General features: G+C 40.2%; 1 protein-coding gene across 3 annotated transcripts in view; it reads left to right on the top strand.

The window, feature by feature from the left end:
- Positions 1 to 1,008: 1,008 nt before the first annotated feature.
- CUL1 (cullin 1) overlaps positions 1,009 to 21,292 on the top strand; it is a 53,897-nt gene continuing 33,613 nt past the window's right edge. For 2 of the 3 annotated variants that reach the window (XM_058831775.1, XM_058831773.1), the window contains exons 1-2: positions 1,009 to 1,150; positions 17,570 to 17,862. In XM_058831775.1, coding sequence (XP_058687758.1) covers positions 17,723 to 17,862 — 140 coding nt within the window. In that variant the 5' untranslated portion in view covers positions 1,009 to 1,150; positions 17,570 to 17,722. Of the gene's footprint in view, positions 1,151 to 15,867; positions 16,018 to 17,569; positions 17,863 to 21,292 lie in introns of those variants that run through there. The other variant, XM_058831774.1, reaches the window with a different exon arrangement.

Raw genomic sequence — 21,292 nt, 5'->3', positions numbered from 1 at the left:
CAGCTGCTTAGCTATGGATGGAGGAAAGTCCTTATCATATCTAATGATGTCATCCCGAAACACATGGAATCATATGTAATGTAACATAACCATGTTAAGTGTTTGGAATGGATCTCAAAGATCATCTAGTCCCAACACCACCAGCCTTGTGCAGGGACACCTCCCCCTAGACCAGGCTGCTCAAGGCCTTCTCCAACCTGGCCTTGAATACTGTCAGGGTTGGGGCATCCACAACCCTGGACAATTTATTCGCTTGTTCCAGCATCTCACGACCCTAACAGTAAAGAACTTCTTCCAAATATCTAACTTAAAATTCCCTTCGTTGAATTTCTACCCATTACTCTGTGTCCTATCACTACAGTTCCTGACAAAGAGCCCCTCTCCAAGCTTCCCACTAGGATTCTTCAGACAATGGAAGCTTGTTGAGGTCTCCACACAACCTTCTCTTCTCCAGGCTGAACAGCCCCAGCTTTCTCAGCCTGTGTTCATAGGAAAGGTGCTCCAGTCCTTTTATCAACTTAATGGACTCCTTTTGGCTTTCTCCAACAGCTCCGTGTCCTTCTGTTGGGGACACCAGAAGTGTACACAGCACTCCAGCTAGGGTCTCACCCAGAGCAGAGGGGCAGAACTACCTCCCTCGCCCTGCTGGCCCCAGCGCTGCTTTTGATGCAGCCCAAGTTGGACTGGCTTTCTGGCCTGAGGAGCGCACACTTGCCGGCTCATGTTGGATGTTTCATCAATCATCACTCCCAAGTCTTTCAGCTCACTCTTCAGCTCTTCAGGCACTGGCCTAACTCGGGGAGGGGTCGGCGCAACGGGCAGGGCAGGGCAGGGCCTGGCAGACAAGGAGATGGCGGTGTGCCGGCCGGCCGGCCTCCCCCGCCGAGCAGCTCATGCGGGCGGCCAGGCTCCGCCAGAGGCAGAGACCAAGCCCCAGCCCCACCGGGCCCTGTCGGCGCGGGCAGCCGCAGCCCCGCTTGCCCCGCTTCCCCCGCCCGCCGTGAGCCGGGGCGGGGCGATAGCGAGGGGCGGCGCCTCCGCGATCCCCGGGCCGCGCCGGGGGGAGGCGGCGGCGGCGGCGGATCCGGGCCCGGCGGAGGCGGAAGGGGCGGGCGGACGTGGCCCTGACTCTGCGGGACGCGCGATGCTGGTGAGTGCGGGGAGGCCGCGGCGTTGTGTCGCAGCGAGGCCCGGCCCAGCCTGACCCGGCCCGGCAGGACGCGAAGGCGGCGGCGCGGGGCCCGGCACTGAGTCACGCCGCGGGGAACGGGGGAAGGGGCGGTCGGGCCCGGCCCGCCCGCCTGCCAGCCCGCCTGCCTTTCTTCTCTCGGGCGCGCTCCCGGCCCCGGAGCGCGGGGGCGGCGGTGGTGGCAGCCCGGCCCGCTCGTGGATCCGGCCCCGGAGCCGCGGGCCGGGCCGGAGCGGGGAGGCCGCGAACTGCGCACTCAGAACGCATCGCCCCCGCCGGGGTGCGGGAGCGCCCCGCTGGCTGCCCTAGCCCCGCAGGATCTGCCCGGCCGCCGGGGGGCTGCTCGCTTCCTCCCTCCCTCTCTCCGTCCTTCCCCGGCCTTCCCCCGTGACCGCGGCCCCCGCATGGCCAGGGCGTCTCGGTGGCTGCCCCAGCCTTTCCGTCCCGCCCTGGCGGCTCTCAGACCTCGGGCCGTCCTCCCGCAGCCCTCGCTGTGCTCCCCTCGACCCCGGGACTGCCCACCTCAGCCATCCCAGGCCCTGCTCGTCCCACGCCTCTGCCCTCTTTTTTTCCTGTGAGCTTTTGTCCGTAACTTCGCCGGGCACTGTTTTGGGGTGTTCACTTGCTCAGTGTCCTCCCTGTCCTTTTCTGTGCTGCTTCCTTTCACCCTATTGTATCCCAGAAACCCTCATAACCCTAGTGATACTCAGGTCTGTCTAGGAGCTTTTCGGTTCTACCTAGAGAAATTCCCTAGTGCTCCCAGTACCATCGTGGCTGAGGGATATTTGCCACCGTTCATCTTTGTCACCTTCTCTAGGTTGCTCTTGCTCTCAAGGACTGTGCACCGGGCTTCCCCTTGTTGCCACCTACTGTTGTGGCCTTACCAGAGAAGGTGCCCCCTGTAACCTTTTGTTTGTCTGTGTATTTATTGTCTCTATCCAGATGACTAGTCCTGCATTTTTTGTTGTTTCAAATAACCAGCTCATTTGTTTCCCAGTAACTTTGCCACTGCAAACTGTGTCTTGATTGGGATCCTTTCCCCATCCTTCTTGTTTCCTCTTGAAGTTAAATTCCAGTACCATCATTATCCCTCTGTTACCTTTCCCCTTTCTGTTCTCTTTTTCCCAGTAACCATTTCCTTCTTCATGTTTTTTTGCTCTTCTGATCTTACTTTCCTGTCATTAAAATCTTCCTTGTGATCTCACCTAATACTCTTTTCTTTCCATGTACTCCTTTCCTTTGCAGATTCATATGCTATCTCCCCCACTTTGTATTTAAATCCTCTAGCTATGCCTTTGAGGAGAGAACCTAGGGTAAAATTCCTTTCTGAATACTTGTGTTCTGGTTTCAGCTGGGGTGGAGCTAAGCACTGAAAAGGCAGAGATGACTTACTTGTTTTACTTTGTTTTGTTTTGCTTTTTTACTGACTTCCTCAGCAACCTTTCCCTTGGCATATGTGTGCATATATAATCACATACCTCAGCCCTGATACAGTCACATGCCCTGATGCTACTCAGGGAGAAAAAACTCTGTATTGGGAATCCTTTTGGCAGGACTGGGAGGAATAGTCCACAGGGACCAGAAATACCTGGTGGGTACATAGATTGAATTAGGCCAAATAATGTTTGTAATACCATATTGTGAATTGGTACTCAATTGATATGGAGTGTATTTGGGATGTCTCCTCATTGTGAAGCAGTAAAATACTATACAGGTACTACTGTATGTAGCTTTTACTCAAAATGAGCTGCTGTAATATTGTGTGTTGATGGTTAGGTGTCCATGTGGCATTGGCACTTTGTGTCTCTGATGGTGACTTGATCAGAAAGAGGTCTTCTCCATCTGCTTTGTAACTTGTTTTTAGTATTTGTTGTCCAACTTCTTATTTTGTGCCTGTCTTTTTGCTTTGATTTTAAGATTGGTTGCATTTCACGGTCACCCCGTGACCACATATTTGAGGTGCAGTTTAAACACTGGACACACTTGGCCCATGGAGGCATGGTGAACACATTTGATCTCAGGGGTAATCTGTACACCTAACTCTAGAATCTCGGTTCAGTGCCTTGTGTTAACAATGTCTCTGGAGGAAGCTTCCATTGCTGATCCAGGTATCACATAGAAAACAGTCTTAGTTTGGGCACCTAAATTAGGCATATGTGTTCTGCTCCTTGGCTGACAAAATAATGTGGTGGTTTAGTGAAATGATTCTTCTTCCACCTTACTCCTTTGTATGTTGGTTTGAACTGGCCTTAAAACTTGGGCCTTCTACACAAACTGCTGGCATGAGAAAATCACATTGCTTTAATTTAAATAACCTAAATTCATTTAAGCTAAATGGATGCACATCCTTATTTGGGTACTGATTTGAGGGGGTGCCTCCTTTTTTCATTTAACTTATTTGTAGTCTTGGTGCATTATTATGTATTATCTTAGATGTATTATTATGAAAACAATACTGAGTCCTTAGAGAAAGTTCTCAGATACTCAGCTTAAAAAGCATTATCCTACAACTTAAATGTTAAGATCACGGAATACTGCTTTTCATCTGTTGTATTTCTTAAGTAGTGCCTAGTTTTGTGTAGTTACAATTATTTCAGTAGGGCCTGACTTAATGATGAGTCATATCCCAGGTGCCTGTGGTTGCCTGAATTGGGAATACCTGGAATTTTCTCTCTTGCCACTGAAGTCTGATTTTTTTTTTTTTAATTACTAAAAAACCCCACAAAATTCTAGTGAATGAAACAGCTTTAAAGATGCTCCACTTGCACTTACACTACTCTCAACATAAAAAATTTGTGTTAAGAGCATGAAGTGAGGGATTTCCTAGTGAGAGAGGTCAGTGTGTTACCAACTCCGCTGTTGTACTTCCCATGCTGTCCAACAGGGTCTGTCTCTGTGCATCAGAAAGAAGACAGGGCAGATGTCTCACTTGGATGGGATATCAGGAGGATGTGCACAGGCAGTCATAGCAGCCTGCAGATTGATGCAGTCTTCCTGCTTCACAGACCTGGAAGGAAGAAGAATATGGAAAACATAGCCTTGGAAATTCTGCATATGCTTTAGGAATGCATGATCTCATTTTAAACAGAATACTTAGGTGCTAGCATGTTTTATAGGTAAGAGTACATTAATAGAAAAATTTTAGTTAACTGTATCTTTCAAGCTTATCTCCGTGTAAAGAAGTGGTTGTTGGAACCAACATTCAGAGGTCTGGTTACAAATTATAATCTATACAGCAAGCAAACTTAAACTATTTTTTTTCTTGGTTTGTTATGGAGACCACTGAGTTTCTCTTGCTTGATAAAGCAGAATTTTCAATAAGAAAATATAATGATTGGAAAATTATAGAGACATGTTGAGCTTGTCTACATGAGTAACTTACTGTTTTATTGTAAGAATTGTAGATTTTTCAATAGAAGAGCTACTAGAACAAAAACAGATTGACTGTTCCTGTTTCTACAGTGCTGCAGTCCAGACCTGTTACAGACATGACTAAATGACTTGGTAATAAAATTGCTCTGAGCTGATGTGCCCTGCTGTAGTGCTGTAACTTGTAGCCTTTAATGTAACCACATGTTTAAACACTCCTTGCACTATCCCAGCTTCTGGAAAGAGCGCTGCTTTAGGAAATTATCTGTGTCCCAGTGGATAGTTCTGTCAGTTTTCTCGTTACCCACAGAACCTCCAATGTCACAAGAGAGAACTTCTTCCTGTTGCTGCCTTACCTCTTATAAATGATACAAGTCAAAATCAAATACATATTTTTTTTTTTTACTAAACATTGATTACATTCCACTTTATTTAATGCAGTGTTTTTCAAATCTTTCTTTATCTGTGAGCCTTAGTAAAATGAATGAAGGCTACTGTGAAAATAGGAAAATTCGTAGGAATAGTAATTTCATTTTGCACTTCAGGGAATGCATATAGAGTCATATAAATTTTTGCCAGAGGTGTCTCTTTCTCTCCAAAACTGCACTACTTTCTTTGCTGGTTGTATCCTGAGCTTGTAAATAGAAGCAGGTGATTCTCACCCTCTGTTTTGCTCTCTGGTGACCTTACCTGGAGCACTGCATCCAACACTGTGGCACCCAGCACAAGAATGACATACATCTATTGGAGCAGATCCAGGGGAGAGCCGCAAAAGTAATCAGTGATGGAACACCTCTCCTGTAGCAGGGAGAGTTTGGGTTGTTCAGCCTGCAGAAGAGAAGGTTCCAGGGTGACCTTATTGAAGTTTTCATTCACTGTATAAAGGGGGATTACAAGAAAGATGGAGAGAGACTTTACAAAGGTCTGTAGTGACAGGACAAAGGACATAAATTTTAAAGGGAAGGAGGGTAGATTTAGATAGGTTTAGACAGGAATTCTTTACTGTGGTGGGTCGTGAGGCATTGGAACAGAGAGCCAGAGAAGTTGTGTATGCCTCGTTTCTGGCAATGTTCAAGGCTAGTTTGGATGTGGCTTTGAGCATCCTGATCTAGTGCCAGATGTTTGTGGCAGAGGGGTGGTTACTTAGGTGGTGTTTAAAGATGCCTTTCAACCCAAACTGTTGTATGGTTTTTGAATAAACAGTGTAACTTCAATGTGATGTTCTTCCAAAATCTCAGGAAAAAAAAAAATTATATTATCTCCTTTTCTTCTCCTTTGGAATGTTCTGGTTTTGGAGTCAAAAGGTTCCCTGCTTTAGTTTTGTCTAGTGGATACAAGGCATTGCTTGACAGCAGGACTAAGAGTAAAGGATTAAGAAAATATATTTTCTCTGACATCTTTGTAGTTATGTGCTAGATTTGAATATTAGTTCAATATAATTGACTTCTGCTTTTCTTAAAATTAAAAGTACCTCAAGGTGATATAAAATTCTTGTCTTTGGATTTCATTAGATTTGCTCTAGTTTATGTTGCTGTATGTCTCAAGCTTGGTGTTAATGTGCAGAAGAAATGGATTTTCATGTAAGATGGTGAGGATCATGATGATGGAAAGTTTCTGCAGTGCAGGGAGCTTCTCACTCTGCTCTGGTAATGTACTTATCTTTTGAAGATATGCACATGCTTCTCCCATTTTATTGGAGATGAGTGGCTTTGCTACTGAGACCCAGATGTATTTGATTCATTTATATTCAAGGTAGACAAAGGTGAAGTTTTTTAATTTGAAGCAGGGACCTACAAAAATTTGGGTAATTAGTAAGGCAATTTCAGCCATAACTGAACTCAAAAACTTCTTGTATTTTTAATATGTATTTGATGTAACTTGGCTTTTTGTTGCTCTTTGTTTCAGGTTGGACAATATCTTAATGGGGATTAGAGTTCAGAACTTAGGCTGGTGGTGTGACCTTAGTTCACCGTATTTTGCTCTGTAATTTAAACTTAATTGCATATGTAAATTTGCAAGCTCCTCTAGTCTCACTGGCAGTGGAGACTGTCACTTGGAAATTTTTTCTAAAGTTTAAAGGACTGAATTAGGGGAAAAAAGAGTATTTTAGGAAATAGTTCTTTGTTAGCTGTTAGTAATAATTTCATTGGCAAATGCTCTGCTTGCTTCTGGGTACCCAAAGGATAAACTTTTCGCTGTACAATTGAAAATGCTTTTTTAGAATGTTTGCATTTTCTTCTTAAGAAAATGGACTGTTCTCTTACAATCTTTTTTTTCTGAGATAACTTTGAAAAAGTTTCGTTATTTCTGAAAGTGTGCTTATGCTAGGATGCCATCACTAATAGGAGTTGCATAAAACCAAAGTTTATATCCTTAAGTAGTTAACTTGATTTTGTTAGATTCTAATGGACGCTTAGCTTTAAAACTTAGTGGTGCAAGCCTAATCAACAAGAAGGAGAATTTAAATGTGGGTGTTAGAAATGTGTGGCAACTTTAACTTTTACAAAATTAAGTTAAATTGTTTCACTTCTATACCAAGGGTGCCTGCAGCAGTCATTGGAGATCAAAACTGATTAAAAACTTGCTGAAAATGATACTGAATTTAAGCAGAACTAACTTTTTGTGAGGTATAAATACTTTGCTGTAAGTTAAGACTGCTAGAATTCAGACTTCATAGCTGAACCAGAAAAATTGCATATGAATCCCTTTCTAGAATTCAATGAGAAAGCTCTCATTCTTTTTTGGGCTGATTGTATTAGGCATCTAGAATAAAATATGAGAGTTCTACTGTTCATTGCCAGCAGTGTTTGCAGCATTACACCACAGTAGGAATCAAGATCACTAGCACGTATTCCGATACTTAATGTAGACACGATTTAAAAGGAAAAGAAGAAAATAGAGGGACCAGCTTTCACAGGTTGTGATTTTGTCACATGCAGGAAATGAATGTAAGTAATTGCAACAGTCCTTGATTGGTCCATTATTTGTCACTTCAGAATGAAACATTAGTATGAAGGTGAATATGGGAGGAAGCTCTTCAGTATTTAAGCTGTGCTCTTGTGGTACATTGGAATGTCTGAAAATATCACTGTTTGCAAGATTAGTCGGTGTGACTATCATCTTTATATATAAATTGAAGTGGCAAACTGGATTGCCTTGACCAACTGAGCTCTTGCACAAGTAACAAGAGGGAAGAAGTTGTAAAATTAGCAAGCTGTTGGGAAGAGATTCCAGCCAGAATTGGTTTTCACTTTTTAGCAACATGTTAATGGTTTTAAAGTTATTGGTAAGAACTGCTGCCTTCCAAGAGCATGGAAAAACCGTTGAAAAATTATTGCAGGTGAAAATTCCTGTTTGTGTCTTTAACAGGGCAGTATGGAAGTGTGTGTTGTGATGCATTGAGTACTGTTGAAATGTTGGGGATTTGTGTTAGGGATCAGAGGCTTACCCTAGACGTTCTGGTGGAGGTCATGCTGTGTGTGAAGCAAACTGTAAGACAACACTAATGTTTTCTTGTTGAAGATCAGTAGGATTATGATGTTTTAGCTTATTAAGTTGGATTTAGTTGAAGTTTTGATGTCTGATAAGATCTTTTGGGAAAACAGTTGTGTGTAAGAATTGTCCTTGCAGGATCATTAATGTCTCTAAACTGGCCCAAGGTATTTCAGAGTTTCCAGCCCTGTGTGTTTGTTCTTTCTGAATTGCATTGGATTTAACTCCCTGCTGCTGTTGGATTTTTCTTTTTCCTTTTTTTTTTTTTCTTCTTTTTCCCTTTCTAAGAAAACAGGTGTATTACTCTGTCTTTTGCTTGGCATATTGGGTATCTAGCAGTTTTCATAGTTTGTCCTCCCTCATTTTCCTTTTCTGCTTCTTTCTGACTGATTCAAGATTTCTTCATGTGCATTGTCCTTCATTATCTATGTTTATTTGGGTTTCATTGGGCTTTGTTTAGTCTTGCTTTCTTGCTTGTTTTGATTTTTGTTTGGGTTTATTATGCAGGTTGTATCATATATATGATTTAAGCCAGAGAGAATGTGGGAATACTCAAGGCTCTTTATCTTACTGTGGTGGTTTGACCCTGTCTGGATGCCAGGTATCCACCAAAGCCATTCTATCACTCCCCTCAAGTAGACAGGAGAGGAAAAATACAATGAAAGGCTCGTGAGTTGAAACAAGGACAGGGACAGATCCCTCATTGATTACTATCATGGGCAAAACAGATTGGACTTGGGCAAATTAACTGAATTTATTATTAATCAAAATCAGAGCAGGTTAATGAAAAGGAAAATATTGAAAACACCTTCCCCCCACCTCTCCCTCCTTCTTGGGCTCTACTCCTGCCCACCAGCAGCACAGGGAGACGGTCTGAGGTACGGTGAGTTCACCACAGGCTGTTTCTAACACTGCTTGGGGAGAAGAGTCCTTCCCCTGCTCTGATATGGGATCTTCCCACGGGAGACAGTTCTCCATAAAGTTATCTTGCATCAGTCCTTCCCATGGGCTACAGCTCTTCATGGACTGCTTCAATGTGGGTCTCTTTCCACAGGGTGCAGTCCTTCAGGTGCAACCTGCTCCAGTGTGGGTTTCCTCACAGGGTCATAAGTCCTGCCAGGAAACCTGCTCCAGCATAAGCTCCTCTCTCCATGGGTCTGCGGGTTCCTTTCAGGAGGAGGAACCTGCCCTGACACGGGTCTCCTCCTTGGGCTGCAGGTGGAAATTTGCACCCCTGTGGGCTTCCATGGTCTGCACGTGGGTCTCTGCATCCCGGTGGTCCTCCATGGGCTGCAGGGGCACAGTTGTGTTTCACTGTGGTCTTCACACCGGCGGCGGGGGAATCTCCGCTCCAGTGCCTCGTCCTCCACTGACCTTGATGTCTGTAGAGTTTCTCTCACATATTCTCATTCCTCTCTTCTCTGAGTGCAATTACATCTGTGCAATAATTTTATTTTCCTTCTTAAATATGTGCTCACAGAGATGTTACTGCCCTCTCTGCTTGGCACAGGCTTGGCCAGTGGCAGATCCATCCTGGAGCCGGCTGGCATTGGGTATCTTGGACTTGGGGGAAGCTGCAGCCAGCTTCTTACAGAACTCCCTGCCACTACCAAAAACTGGTCACATAAACCCACTACACTTTTGTAAAACTTTCTTCCTTCTATTGCACCCATATCTTGACTTGATTTTCTTTGTTTCCTAATCTGCAGCATTCCTTTTTCCAAAGTGTAAAGCCTGAGCATAATCAGTGTTTGAAGAAGCTGTGAAGCACATTAACTGCAGGCTCAGTTAAAATATACTGTAGGGTCTGCATCATGTTTTTGACACAGGAATATGCAAGACCTTAGGTTAAAAAGGACATTTCAGTTTAGGAGAAATCCACAAACTTTGTGCATAAGAATTACTTCATCAACAGCAAACTGAACTCTGAAGACGGCCAAGCAAAACTGAGAAGTTTTACCTACATAGTACTTAAGGATGTAGTCCCATGCACTGTTTTCCAAATTGATGTTGATGCAGTAAAACAACCATGAAACTTACTGTAGGTGGGGTTCTAAATATTGACCAGTGTTTACTTTGGCTGAAATTGCAAAAGGGAAAGTTTGCTTGTGTAGAATACAACAGCAAACTTTGTTGAATGTAGATCTTGCCTTTGTTTATGAGGCAACATGTATATGTTGGGGTCTGGTGTGGGTTATTTGGGATTTTTTGTATTAGCTATGGCATTATTGTAGGGAGATACCTGTCAAAAGCTACTGGAATTGTTTGTTCAAGGAAGACAAAGGTAAAGCTGAAAGGAAGAAATAAAGAAAATGTTAAAGAACTGGTAAAAAATAGGCAGAGAGAAGGGAAAAAGTGGCACACTCCAAGTTTCTTGGTTTTCTTCTGAGGAATATTAATATTATAGAAAAATCCCTATATTCAGGCATACAGATAAACCACATCAGTTAAAAAGGCTTTTAGTGAGCAAAATCATGTATAATTTAAGTAAGAAAAGTGTGAAAACTGCAATTCCAAGTTCCTTCCATATATTGTGTTTAAATTCAAACACAAATGTGAATTTTAGAGTCTTTCTAACTGTGAAGAACATGTCCAGGCTTTGTTTTATTTTTTTCAGCTGGCAACTGTACCATTGGCACATGAAGTAAAGTAGGAGTGTATTAATTACAGTGCTTTAGATATCATTGATCAGAGCTGTAAAACACGGAGGAGGGGGTGTGGGGAGAACATTGAAGCCTAAATGAAGTCATCGTTAGGAAGATACAGTATTAACCACCCAAAATTTACACCGAATTTACACAACTTGGTCTTAAATTACTGCCAAATTACACATACTCACTTCTGCTTTTTTCTTTTTTAAAAAAAAAATCTGCACAGAATTTTTTACCACCCAAAGACAACTTTTGGAAGGGAGGAATGAATGCATAAATCTCTGCCTTTTCTCATAATGAGGTGAATTTAACTCCCTTGAAAATAAGATGAGCTAAAACTTTTCACACTGCATGTAACTCAGTGTTTTATAATAATACAGAGGAACTGAACATTGTAAATTTTGTAATTTCTCTTAAAATACCTTTATTGAAAAGGGAGAAAAAAATGTAGTATTTATCTTCTGGTACTGATTTCTGGAATAGCCATTTTTACAATAGTTGTGTAATTTTGCTGGGGCACAGTGAAAATGTCTGCTATAGGCAGATTATGTGGATGTTGATTAATTGAACATTTGTAGCATGTGAAGTGCTATGGACATTATGCTTGTTCCTAGTCTTGCTTTAAGGATTGTGTCATGTGAAATGCATAAACTGTCTCCCTAGCTTATAGCCTTTATATTTAGTAGCCTGAAATAATTCTGGACAGAAATGTGAGTGCTGTGTAATGTTGCATGCAGGACCATGGCTCAACTAAGCAATGTTACAGTTTAGAGCTTATAATGCTAGCCTCAACTGAAGTCAAGTAAACACTAAATTAATTTGCAGGTACATGGATATGAAAGGTGTCTTTGAAATCATAAATTGTGAGTGCAAGTGATTATAGGGACAAAATAGAAATATTTCTCTTGTCTCCTTCCATCAGACAAATATGTGCTGGAATGGAGATTGCATCCTTTAGGAGTCAAGAGGCATTTTTTTAACCTGGAAAAAATTTCAAAGAGATAACTTATAAATCATAAAGGCGAAGAAGTAAAAGGTGAAAACAAACAAATATTAAATCTCTCCCCACCTTATACTTAAATACTTATATAAGTATATACATATATAAGTATACAAATATATACTTATGTCAGGCTCCCAGCACGTATATCTAATTAATCATGTAGGTTGTATCTTACAGGCTAACTCCACAGCAGTAGAGGGAGGTGCATTGTTCTTAGCTCTGTACTTAGTGTTTGCATGCCTTTTTCAAAAGGTGTTCAAGAAGAATCTTAAGCCTGGTTTGTAGGCTGGATCGTTGGCAGTATCCTTCCTATCTCTGAAGCTGTCCAGGTTTGGTAAGAGAGGATATATGAATATTGAATTGACTACTTTGGTTGCAAGAGGGGTTTGGTTTATTTTTTGGTATGTTTTGTATCGAGCTTAATGCTGAAAAAATAGGTGTACCTTTGGATGGGTATTGCAAAGCAAAAACTTGCCAAATATTTTGATATGGTAATACCTAAGGGTCACTTCAACTATAGCCATTTTGAAATTTATGTCAGCTAGAGTATAAACTAGCATGCGATGTTTTAAGTTGTTTTTAAAATAAGAACAAGCACATGGCTTGTGCTAGACCAAAGGTAATGTTTAGTCTGCTTCTGATTCAGGTTTTTTAAAATACTTGCATGCTTGTGTCATAATGTTCAATCACTATTGAATATCTTGGGTAACCTGAGTAGTTGCCTTGGCTCTGTGAAGAGACTTAGAGGGAGTAAAACTGGTCAAGAACCTTATTCAGTGTCGCTGTTTGGTGAACACAAGAGCATCTGTTGAATTTCTGAACCAGACTTGCTGAAATACAGCATCAGGAGAGCAGAATGAAGTAAGTTAGAGGAGTTGGACTGGAAGAATGTGGGAAAAGGGAGTTTAACAAGAGGATTTTCATCCTGCATATTTAAGAGAGTGACTGTACCAAATTTAGTAATTTTTCTTGACTTTTAAAGCCAAAGATTAAACTTTTGTTATGCTTTATTCTTTCAGATATATTTCTGTATCAGAGGGCTGATATTTTGCTTTTAGTGGCCATTAAAGTGAGCATGGTCACTGCACCAGTTTTTACAAAAGATACCAATCTGTAGCCACTGTCCAAATGAACTAGCACTGTACTCTCGTTACTGAAGAACTTGGATTCAGTTTTAGAAAATGGATTTGAGCCAGTGTACAGAGGTGAAATTCTGACTTTTAATATGCATTCTTGTAAACTTTGGAAACTTAATAATGCTGAAGGTTTTTGAACTTATTTTTAGTGTCATTCATTCCACCATAGCTTATTAGTGAAACTTGGTTTTCTTCCCAAATGGGTTTGGGTTTAGTATGATTAAATCCGGTCACTTAAACTCATGCTACTAGACATGGCAAGAGTTATGCCTCTTTACTGCATCTTTAAAACAGTGCTATCTGGGCTCTTGCATCAGCTGGGAAACCTTACTCTGAACCTGTAAGTTCTTACTGTGCAAGAAGCTTGACAAGTTCAAATTCCATCTGTAATTACTGAAGTAAACTATCTTGAAGTATGTAATTTAGAAATAAGGGGTTGTAGGAGAACAACAGGTGATGCACAGGCCTTGAGGCTGTAAAGCTGAAAGTTGTATTGTGTTAGGATGTAAAAATTAGGTATTTGCTCCAGCAGATGGCTTGGGATGCTGAAAATCCAGTGGGATTTATTATGTTTTTTAGATAAACACAGGGTTATCTTTCACATTTTCCTGAAGGCCTCTTCTGGTGTACACATCGTTTTCCAAAGATGCGTGAAATCTAAAAAAATACTCTTTATTATTAGATTATCAATAAAAATAAGCCCAGTGTTTTCTAATGCATATGAGGTTTATCTATCATGATGTGTGTCTCCAAGTAATGAAAAAGAGGGAGTAACATTTCTTCTAAGTCCTTCAAGGCTGTTCTAAAGTTTTGGCAGAAGTGTTAACTCCTTTTGTTTGGACTGGTTTAATTGCAGAACTTGAGTGCAGGGTTGAAAGATCGTCTGGCACTGAACACTGTCATCCTGCTGCCTCAAACTGTGCATATATTGTCTGGAAACTACAGGGGTAATATTTCTCATGCAAATATAGCTGTTTCTGAATCTATAATGAAGTCTGGGTTCTCTGGTCCAAAGCTACAGAGTGGATGTTGCAACTCAGGCAGCTGGTTTTATTCTTGAAGCAGGTCGGCAGCAAGTCGCATCTGTTTGGGTGAGAAAGTGCAGTGATGGTCAGTTCAAGACCTGCCTGTACATTGTCCTGCCAAGAGCACTTTGCAAGGGAGAGATCTCAATGATTTAAGGGTCATGACTTAATGGTGAGGTTTTCATTCAGGCAGTAGCGCACAGCCTGGGCACTGAGAAATCTGGCTTAGGAACTCTTTCTCCCTCTTTTCAGCAGTTGGGATGTTGGGTGAAGAAATGCGTTGTGACTGCTGTGGACTTGCTTTGACCTTCAAGAATTGTTTGCCTAGGAAAGGGTTTCTTTGTGTGTGTGAATCAGAATAATAGCACTTTTCACATGAAATAGAATTTCATATGTTTGTGTATAATAACAACTGTGCCAGGTAACAAAGCCTTGCGTTACCCCTGCTCTTTCTAAGAATTTAATACCATAGTTTAGTTTAACCACTAAATAAGAATAGATCTTTTCATAAATATGCTTTTGTAGTTAAAGTCGTATTACATATTGAAATTTTATTCTTGTTAAAGTAATATATTAATAACTACCTTTCTGTTTTTCTGCACATTAATAAATCTGGAAAAAATTGATAGTAGCTTATAGAATTACTCATCTATTGCTCTATTTTCTGATTGTTAACCAGTAATTAACTGGAAAAAGTAAATTGTTTGATTCTAGGAAGTTAGTGAGATGGTACTGTCATTCTGTATTGATGTGTTTAATTGCAAAATTCAAATTGGAAGCCAACCAGAGGACAATGAGGTAGTGTCAAATGCAGTGGATTTATGACTTATAAAGAATATTTTTATGTAATGGACTTAATGAGAAAATAAAAACCAAAATTAAGTTCTTTTTCATAGTGTTTTTTTTTAATACTGCATCCTGACTTAAATACAGAGGTTTACTTTAGGGGAAGGGGAAGGAAAATAAAGTGTGAATGAGGAACACCGAAAGTTGAAAATATTCTGGGAAAAGATGGTATTCATCGATGCACCAGGGTTCAAGCAAACTAGGAGATGTTTTATTAGAGAAGAGAGTTAAATATATCCATCATCATAGAGGGGGAAACTCAACATCTGCTGGTTATGCTTTCTGTTAGCTAGCACAGGGTTGGCCTTTTGTTAGAAGCTCTTATACAGCAATGAAGTATTTTTACACAACGTTTTTACACAAATGCACTCTAACCCCAGGCTGCTTGCTATTGGCAGATTAATAAGCGAGTGACAGTGAGTTAAATCTTACACATACTGCAGTTGTCATGGGATTGCAGATTCAGAACCATGTCTTCTTTAGTACCAGATTTAAGAAATCAAAGTGTTTCTGCTCTCTTGGATTGTAGACATTGAATTAATTTTCTTGCTTTTATTGCCATGCTGACTTTGGATCACAGTCTAAGACAGTGGGTGTGTAACAGGCACAGAGTATTTCCCACAGCAGAAGTGAATGGCCACTGGTGGACCTTTGCTCTTCCTGGCATTTGTTGCTTAGTCCTGAAAGTCCATCATCAGTAGTACTGCAGCAGGTTCAATTTCCAGAAATTAAAGAAGTTAAATACAAGCAAGGTATGATCTAGATTGCACTTCAGCATTATGATGCACGATTGTCATGCATGTTTAATAAGTAGTTTGCTGTAATTAGAGAAACAAAAATGGCAGGGTTGAATTTTCAGTGTGTGTTTTTTAAGATGTATTATCAGTTGGAATTCTTGCTTTTCCACTTAATCCTCTGAGTAACTGTTTCCCCTGTAAAAAGGAAAAGCTACATAATCTGTTGTATGTCAGATTAAAATGAGACAGTACTTGTTGCTGAGACTCACATAATGAAAATACTGGTATTTTCGCTTAGAGCTTGAGATTTAAATGCATATGGGTGTTGGGAAAGCAAAAGACTGTGAGGAGTGGTAATTTCTGTATTACTGTACTAAGACAGTCATTGACTGAAAAGAATGAAGAAATGTCTGTCTCTCAGCTGGTCTTTTTAGGGTCCAGAAGAAAAGGCAGAAGAGAACTTCAGATAATTGGGTGGAGCTCAGAGAGGGTATAACAGAATACTTAATCTTCAAAACTCTGTGAAGCCTGGAGTGGAACATAGAATAGCCTAGAAGTATGACTTAACGGTAGGTCCTGAAGGAATGTTTTTTATTTTCTGCTGCTCAGAGATCAAGAACAAATAATAGGATTTCCTTGGTCTCAGCCTGTACTATTCTCAAAATTACAGAAGGGTTCATATGAGCCTTGTATGATAGATTTATCATAAAGCTGTATTGTCTGTAGAAAACTAGAAAGCCATATTGTTTCACTGTGGTTTGAGTATTCCAGTCAATGAGCTCTGGGGTGTAGAATGACAGAGTGGTTTGGGCTGGAAGGGATCATCTAGTCTAGTCTCTTTGTCTTGGGCAGGGACACCTTCCATTAGATGAGGTTGCTCAAAGCTCCTTTCAGCATGGCTTTAAACACTGCCTGCGTCAGGCACCTGCAACTTCTCCGGGCAGGCTGTTCCAGTGTCTCACCACCACCCTCACAGTAAAGAATTTTCTCCTTATATCCACTCTGAATCTCCCTCTTTTAATTTAAATCCATTGACCCTTCTCCTGTAACTTCAGCTGCTAGTAAAAAGCCTTTCTCCATCTTTCTTACAAGCTTACTAGATGAATGGAAAGACTTCAGTAAGATTAAGTTGGTCCTGACTTGGTACAACTCTCTTACTTGTGGACTAATTTTTTACATTGTCATTTTCTGATATGTTCTTAATTTTATTGCTTTGGAGGATAAGGCATGTTAAAATTGCAAACATGTTTTTATGGACTTGTGTAAAAATGGATCTTCTCTGCCTGATGTTTTCAATGGGCCTTTCCAGGTGAATGTGTTCTTTCTCCATAATATCAGGAGGCTGATGAATTGGTAGCCATCTCTTCACTGTGTCCTGAACATTGTGCACTTAAAACTCATGGGACTAGTGTATTTTCTTACTTTCTTATTGTTTCATTCACAATTCATTCAATATTTATCCTGTGTGCTCCTATTAGTAGTTCTTTCTTCCCACCATTACTGACTGTATGTTCTCTTGCTCGTAAAATGACATTGAGAGTAGTGGTGTCCTACTTAGCAAAGAAATTAATGTAAGCATATGCTTGCCAGGTATAAACATTCTCTGCTACCAAAAGGCCTTAGCCTTTCAGGTAATCTGCAATAGAATCTCAAGTCTGGAAGAGTTATTGGTAACTGAAGAAAAAGTTACCTGTAGTATCTTCTGGTTAATCTTTGATACCCATAAGGGGGTTTATTAAACGATGAGCTACCACAGAACCCAGAGTTACTCAGAAGTACTGGATTTTCACTGTTGAATGGGAAGGAACTATTTACACTTGCTGGTAGGTAGTGTCTGCTGCTTGGAAAGCTTTTTACCATTATGTTTTGTTGTTAGCATTAGGGTTTTGTTGTCAGCTGTGCTGATCTAAGTACCTACAGCCTTTGGGTAATTCTGGGTATTGTCTCATTTTGCAGTGAATTGTAAAACCAAGGAGTTGGTATTTCACATCTTAAGATGGATTTCTCATCTGTGTAAATGACAGTATTTCAATGAAATATAAATAATAATAAATTTTGAATCTTTAGTGTGGATAAATCTGGGCTGTCATATAATGTGAATGTTTTGTTTTCCTGTTGCAGGTTATCTTCTTGGGAAGCATCACTTTTTAAGTGTGAAGAATATCTTGCTGAGTTGCTGCAACTGAGTTTAGAATGTTACTTGACTTGTGATTCTGATGGAGGAATAACAAGAGCTCAGGCTGCTGCACTGGAAGACTTTACAGGAAATACAAAATGTCATCGAATAGGAGTCAGAACCCACATGGACTTAAACAGATTGGTCTTGACCAGATATGGGATGACCTAAGAGCTGGAATTCAACAGGTTTACACCAGACAAAGTATGGCGAAATCCAGATACATGGAACTCTACACGTATCCTAGCACCCATGATAGTTAGTGCTTTCACTGCTGGTAGATTAGAGAGAGCTTTTTACTTTTTTTAGACACAAAATTGCTCCATAACTATTTTACTTAATGGTTTTTAAGAATACATGGTTTTCTTCTGAAGATTGTCCTTTTCTATTTAATATTACTGGCAAATAGCAGGAACATTCTGTTGTCTGGAAAACTGGCTTCCATAATTATTAAGGCTACCTCTGTATTTCAGGTTTGATTACTATTATCTTTAATAGAGCACATGTTTAAAGAGATTTTATTAATATGTCAAATTTTGAATCCACAATGCACACAAAGAAAACAGAAATTCTTTTTTTTTCTGTTAGTCTCTGGCATTATGCTTCAGGTCTTACTGATAATCATGTCCACTTACCTGGAAATGTTTCAATTGTCATTCTCTATGTAATACTTCACTCTTTACTAGATTGTGTAGTTTTCCAGCTGGAGTGAGAATGTCTCCAGTGGATTTTGCTTCAATTCCTAGCTTGCATTGGAGAGCTATTTTCCAGCATCTCCCCATTCTGGGTGTTGTTAAAAGATTCTAGAAGGAGGTTCACCTCCTTGTAAAAGTGCGCTGAGGTACTGTTTGGAAGATTGTAGGAAACTTGTTTCTGTCTGGTAGTGTATAAGGATTTTTTAAAACTAATTTGAAGGAGAAATGTGTCTCTTGTATTTTAGCTTCAGTGTTTGACTTTTCTTAGAAAGGAAATACAGTTTATTTCACCTATAAGGTGGCATGTAAATGGACGGGGAGTGATCTTTGTTTTACATCTCCTGTTCTGCCTTGACTCTTGTAACCTTGTATTGCTCAGTAAAGTCAGCACTGCTTAAGAAGGTGGTGGTCTACACACTTCGCTGTACATATGTTAGAAATGAGGACTGAATACCTTTCCTATCATTAAGCAGTTCTGTTGTTTTTCTCTATCATTGTTTAGAGTTGGGATTTTTAAATTAAGTTATTATTCTGAACTAATGTCTAGCTATTGCTGGCACTGATTTGGAATTGCAGCATATGAAATTTTAGTCTGTATTGATTTTTTGGAAAAGACAGAGCTTTTATAAAAGAAAGAGACATTTGAAGGCTATAAACCAGTCAATTCTGTAGTTTCCTGGACTTTCTAAGGAGGTAGGAAAGTTTTTCTGTACATGTATCTTAGCATCAGCGTGTAATCTTTTCTATCTGTGCCTGCAGAATCCATGCTCCAGGGTGTGGTGGGAGTACCTCTGAGCAGCCTGTTTCTAGGATACTTCTTTAATATTGATGGGAAAACATTTGTTTAGGGTCAGAACTTTTCCTAAGATTTAAAATTAAGGATTTCTTGCAGCACTAGGTACAACGTTGGTTTTGAAGCAGTGAAACAAGTCTGTAAAAGTTGTCTGATAGAAATTTGACATGTAATACAACCTCTGAGTTATTTCTACTGAGTGCCTCTTGTTCATGAGGTCTCTTAATCAGGGCAGCTGAAGACTAAGTACTGATTATAATGGTAGTGGTAAAACACTGGCTTTTTCCCTCTCCTGATGTTCTCAAAGATGCTCAGAATGAAGCTGTAAAAGGGTTATGCTGTCTGTTACTCATTTCCTCCTTGCTTCAGCTTCAAGGAGCACTTGGTTCAAAAATAAGGACTGTTTTTGTTAATTTTGTAAGTGAATTAATTTAGAGGGTAATTTTGGTGGTCAACTTGGATTAATACGATAATTCAATAACTCAGAATATTTGCTACTGGTTAGGCTAAGTATGTAATCAGCTATGAAGATAGCAACACATTTTGCATCCTATTCCAAGTACATGTGTTGAAAAGTTGTGCTTAAAAGATTACACCCCTTCCAAAGCAGAAACTGTGACATATTTGCTCATTCTTTGTGTACAGCAAGTCTTGTAGTCTGGTGGACTTTTATTTCAGGAAGCTTTGCTTATCAACCGGCTTAGTTTGGAAAGGGGAACAGCTGCAGATGAGTTTCAGCTGCAGCTGTAATTGGTGTGAAGATCAGCCCTACTTACAAGAATGTCTTGACAATTGACAGTTTAGTCTTTCCTCATCCTCTTTTGTCCTCTTGCTTTCTTTCCCCACCCACCCCTTTTTTTTCTTGTCAGGATATTGCTCCTGAAATTGATTTCATTTCATCCCTCTAATTTTTAAGAGCAGAACCCTGCATACAACCAAACCTACCTTCAGTCCTATATCTGCTATCAATTTTTCAACCAAAATAGATTGGAAATGTAGAAGATTTTGTTGTGCCTTGGTCAAGTCCCTCTGGAAAAGAATTAGAATAGTTACGCAATTCAAGCATTCAGACTTCTCACACCTGCACTTGTTTTCTTCATTCAGAGGGTCTCTTTTTGTGAAGCACTAAATTCAGTCTCAGTACAGGCTGGAGCCTGTGCTTAAGGTGTTTTTTTCCCCCTTTATTTCAATGGCAGCAGAAACAGGTTGAATATCCCAGGAGTTTTCTAGATCTGAGAATACTGAAGAGGTGAATGAAAAATTTTGTTTCTGCATCGTGGTTACCAAGTTCCTCATCTATACTTCTTGTAATTTAGCTTTTAATTGCTAGGTACCTTTTATTGTGAAATCATCTGATTATGTATTTCCTTCTTATGTGGTTTGTTGTTTTAGTGTTTCCTTCTTTTCCCCCACATGTGAGATTTTTGAAAATGAAATCTAGATTTTTTCTGTTCCTTAACCAGATAGTATGTAATTTCTAGTACTGAAGAGCCTAGTTGTTCCTACAACAGTAACTAATATCCTCTGACAACCAGTATTACAAGCTAGCTCAGAATTACATGCCTAGCATTGACTTTATGCCAAAAAGATAAATAGTCAATAAAATTAACTAGAATTCTAGGAACAATAGACCTAACAGCACTACTGATATTGTGAGGGAAGGGCCTGTTCACCCTGTTTTCCATTTAGTGATTATTAGTTTGGAGGCTGTGATCCACAGGACTCTCTTGCAAAAGTCAGTGTTTGTGGTATATGTATACAGAACATCTCCTGGTGTCATTTAGTCTGTTTGAAGGAAACTTCAATTAGTCTGTCCAAGAAAGAAGTGTATTTTTGTGTAACAAGTTTGGAGTTTCTGTTTTGAATTGTTGGTTGAAAACCTATTATTTGGTTTACTAGAATTATTCTTACTCAACTTATTTATGTTGGTGTAGGCCACTTGTCTTTATAGCCACCTCTTCTTAACTCCATTTGGCAGTGATAAAATATTCATACAACTTGTGCTGTTTTCTTCTCTTTTGGCAGAAACTGATGTCCATTTTTTACAATAATTGTATGGTGAGCCTGCGATTTATTTTCCTCAGACCTCATGGTATGAGAGGATGAATTGGAGTTTACTCGACATTTGTATTGAAACTCAATGGAGAGAAGGGTTTTGTTGCTTTTCTTGTTTTATGTAT

This window comes from Poecile atricapillus, chromosome 2, assembly GCF_030490865.1.
Source record: "Poecile atricapillus isolate bPoeAtr1 chromosome 2, bPoeAtr1.hap1, whole genome shotgun sequence".
Taxonomy (NCBI): Eukaryota; Metazoa; Chordata; class Aves; order Passeriformes; family Paridae; genus Poecile; species Poecile atricapillus.
This window is presented reverse-complemented; position numbering and strand designations above follow the sequence as displayed.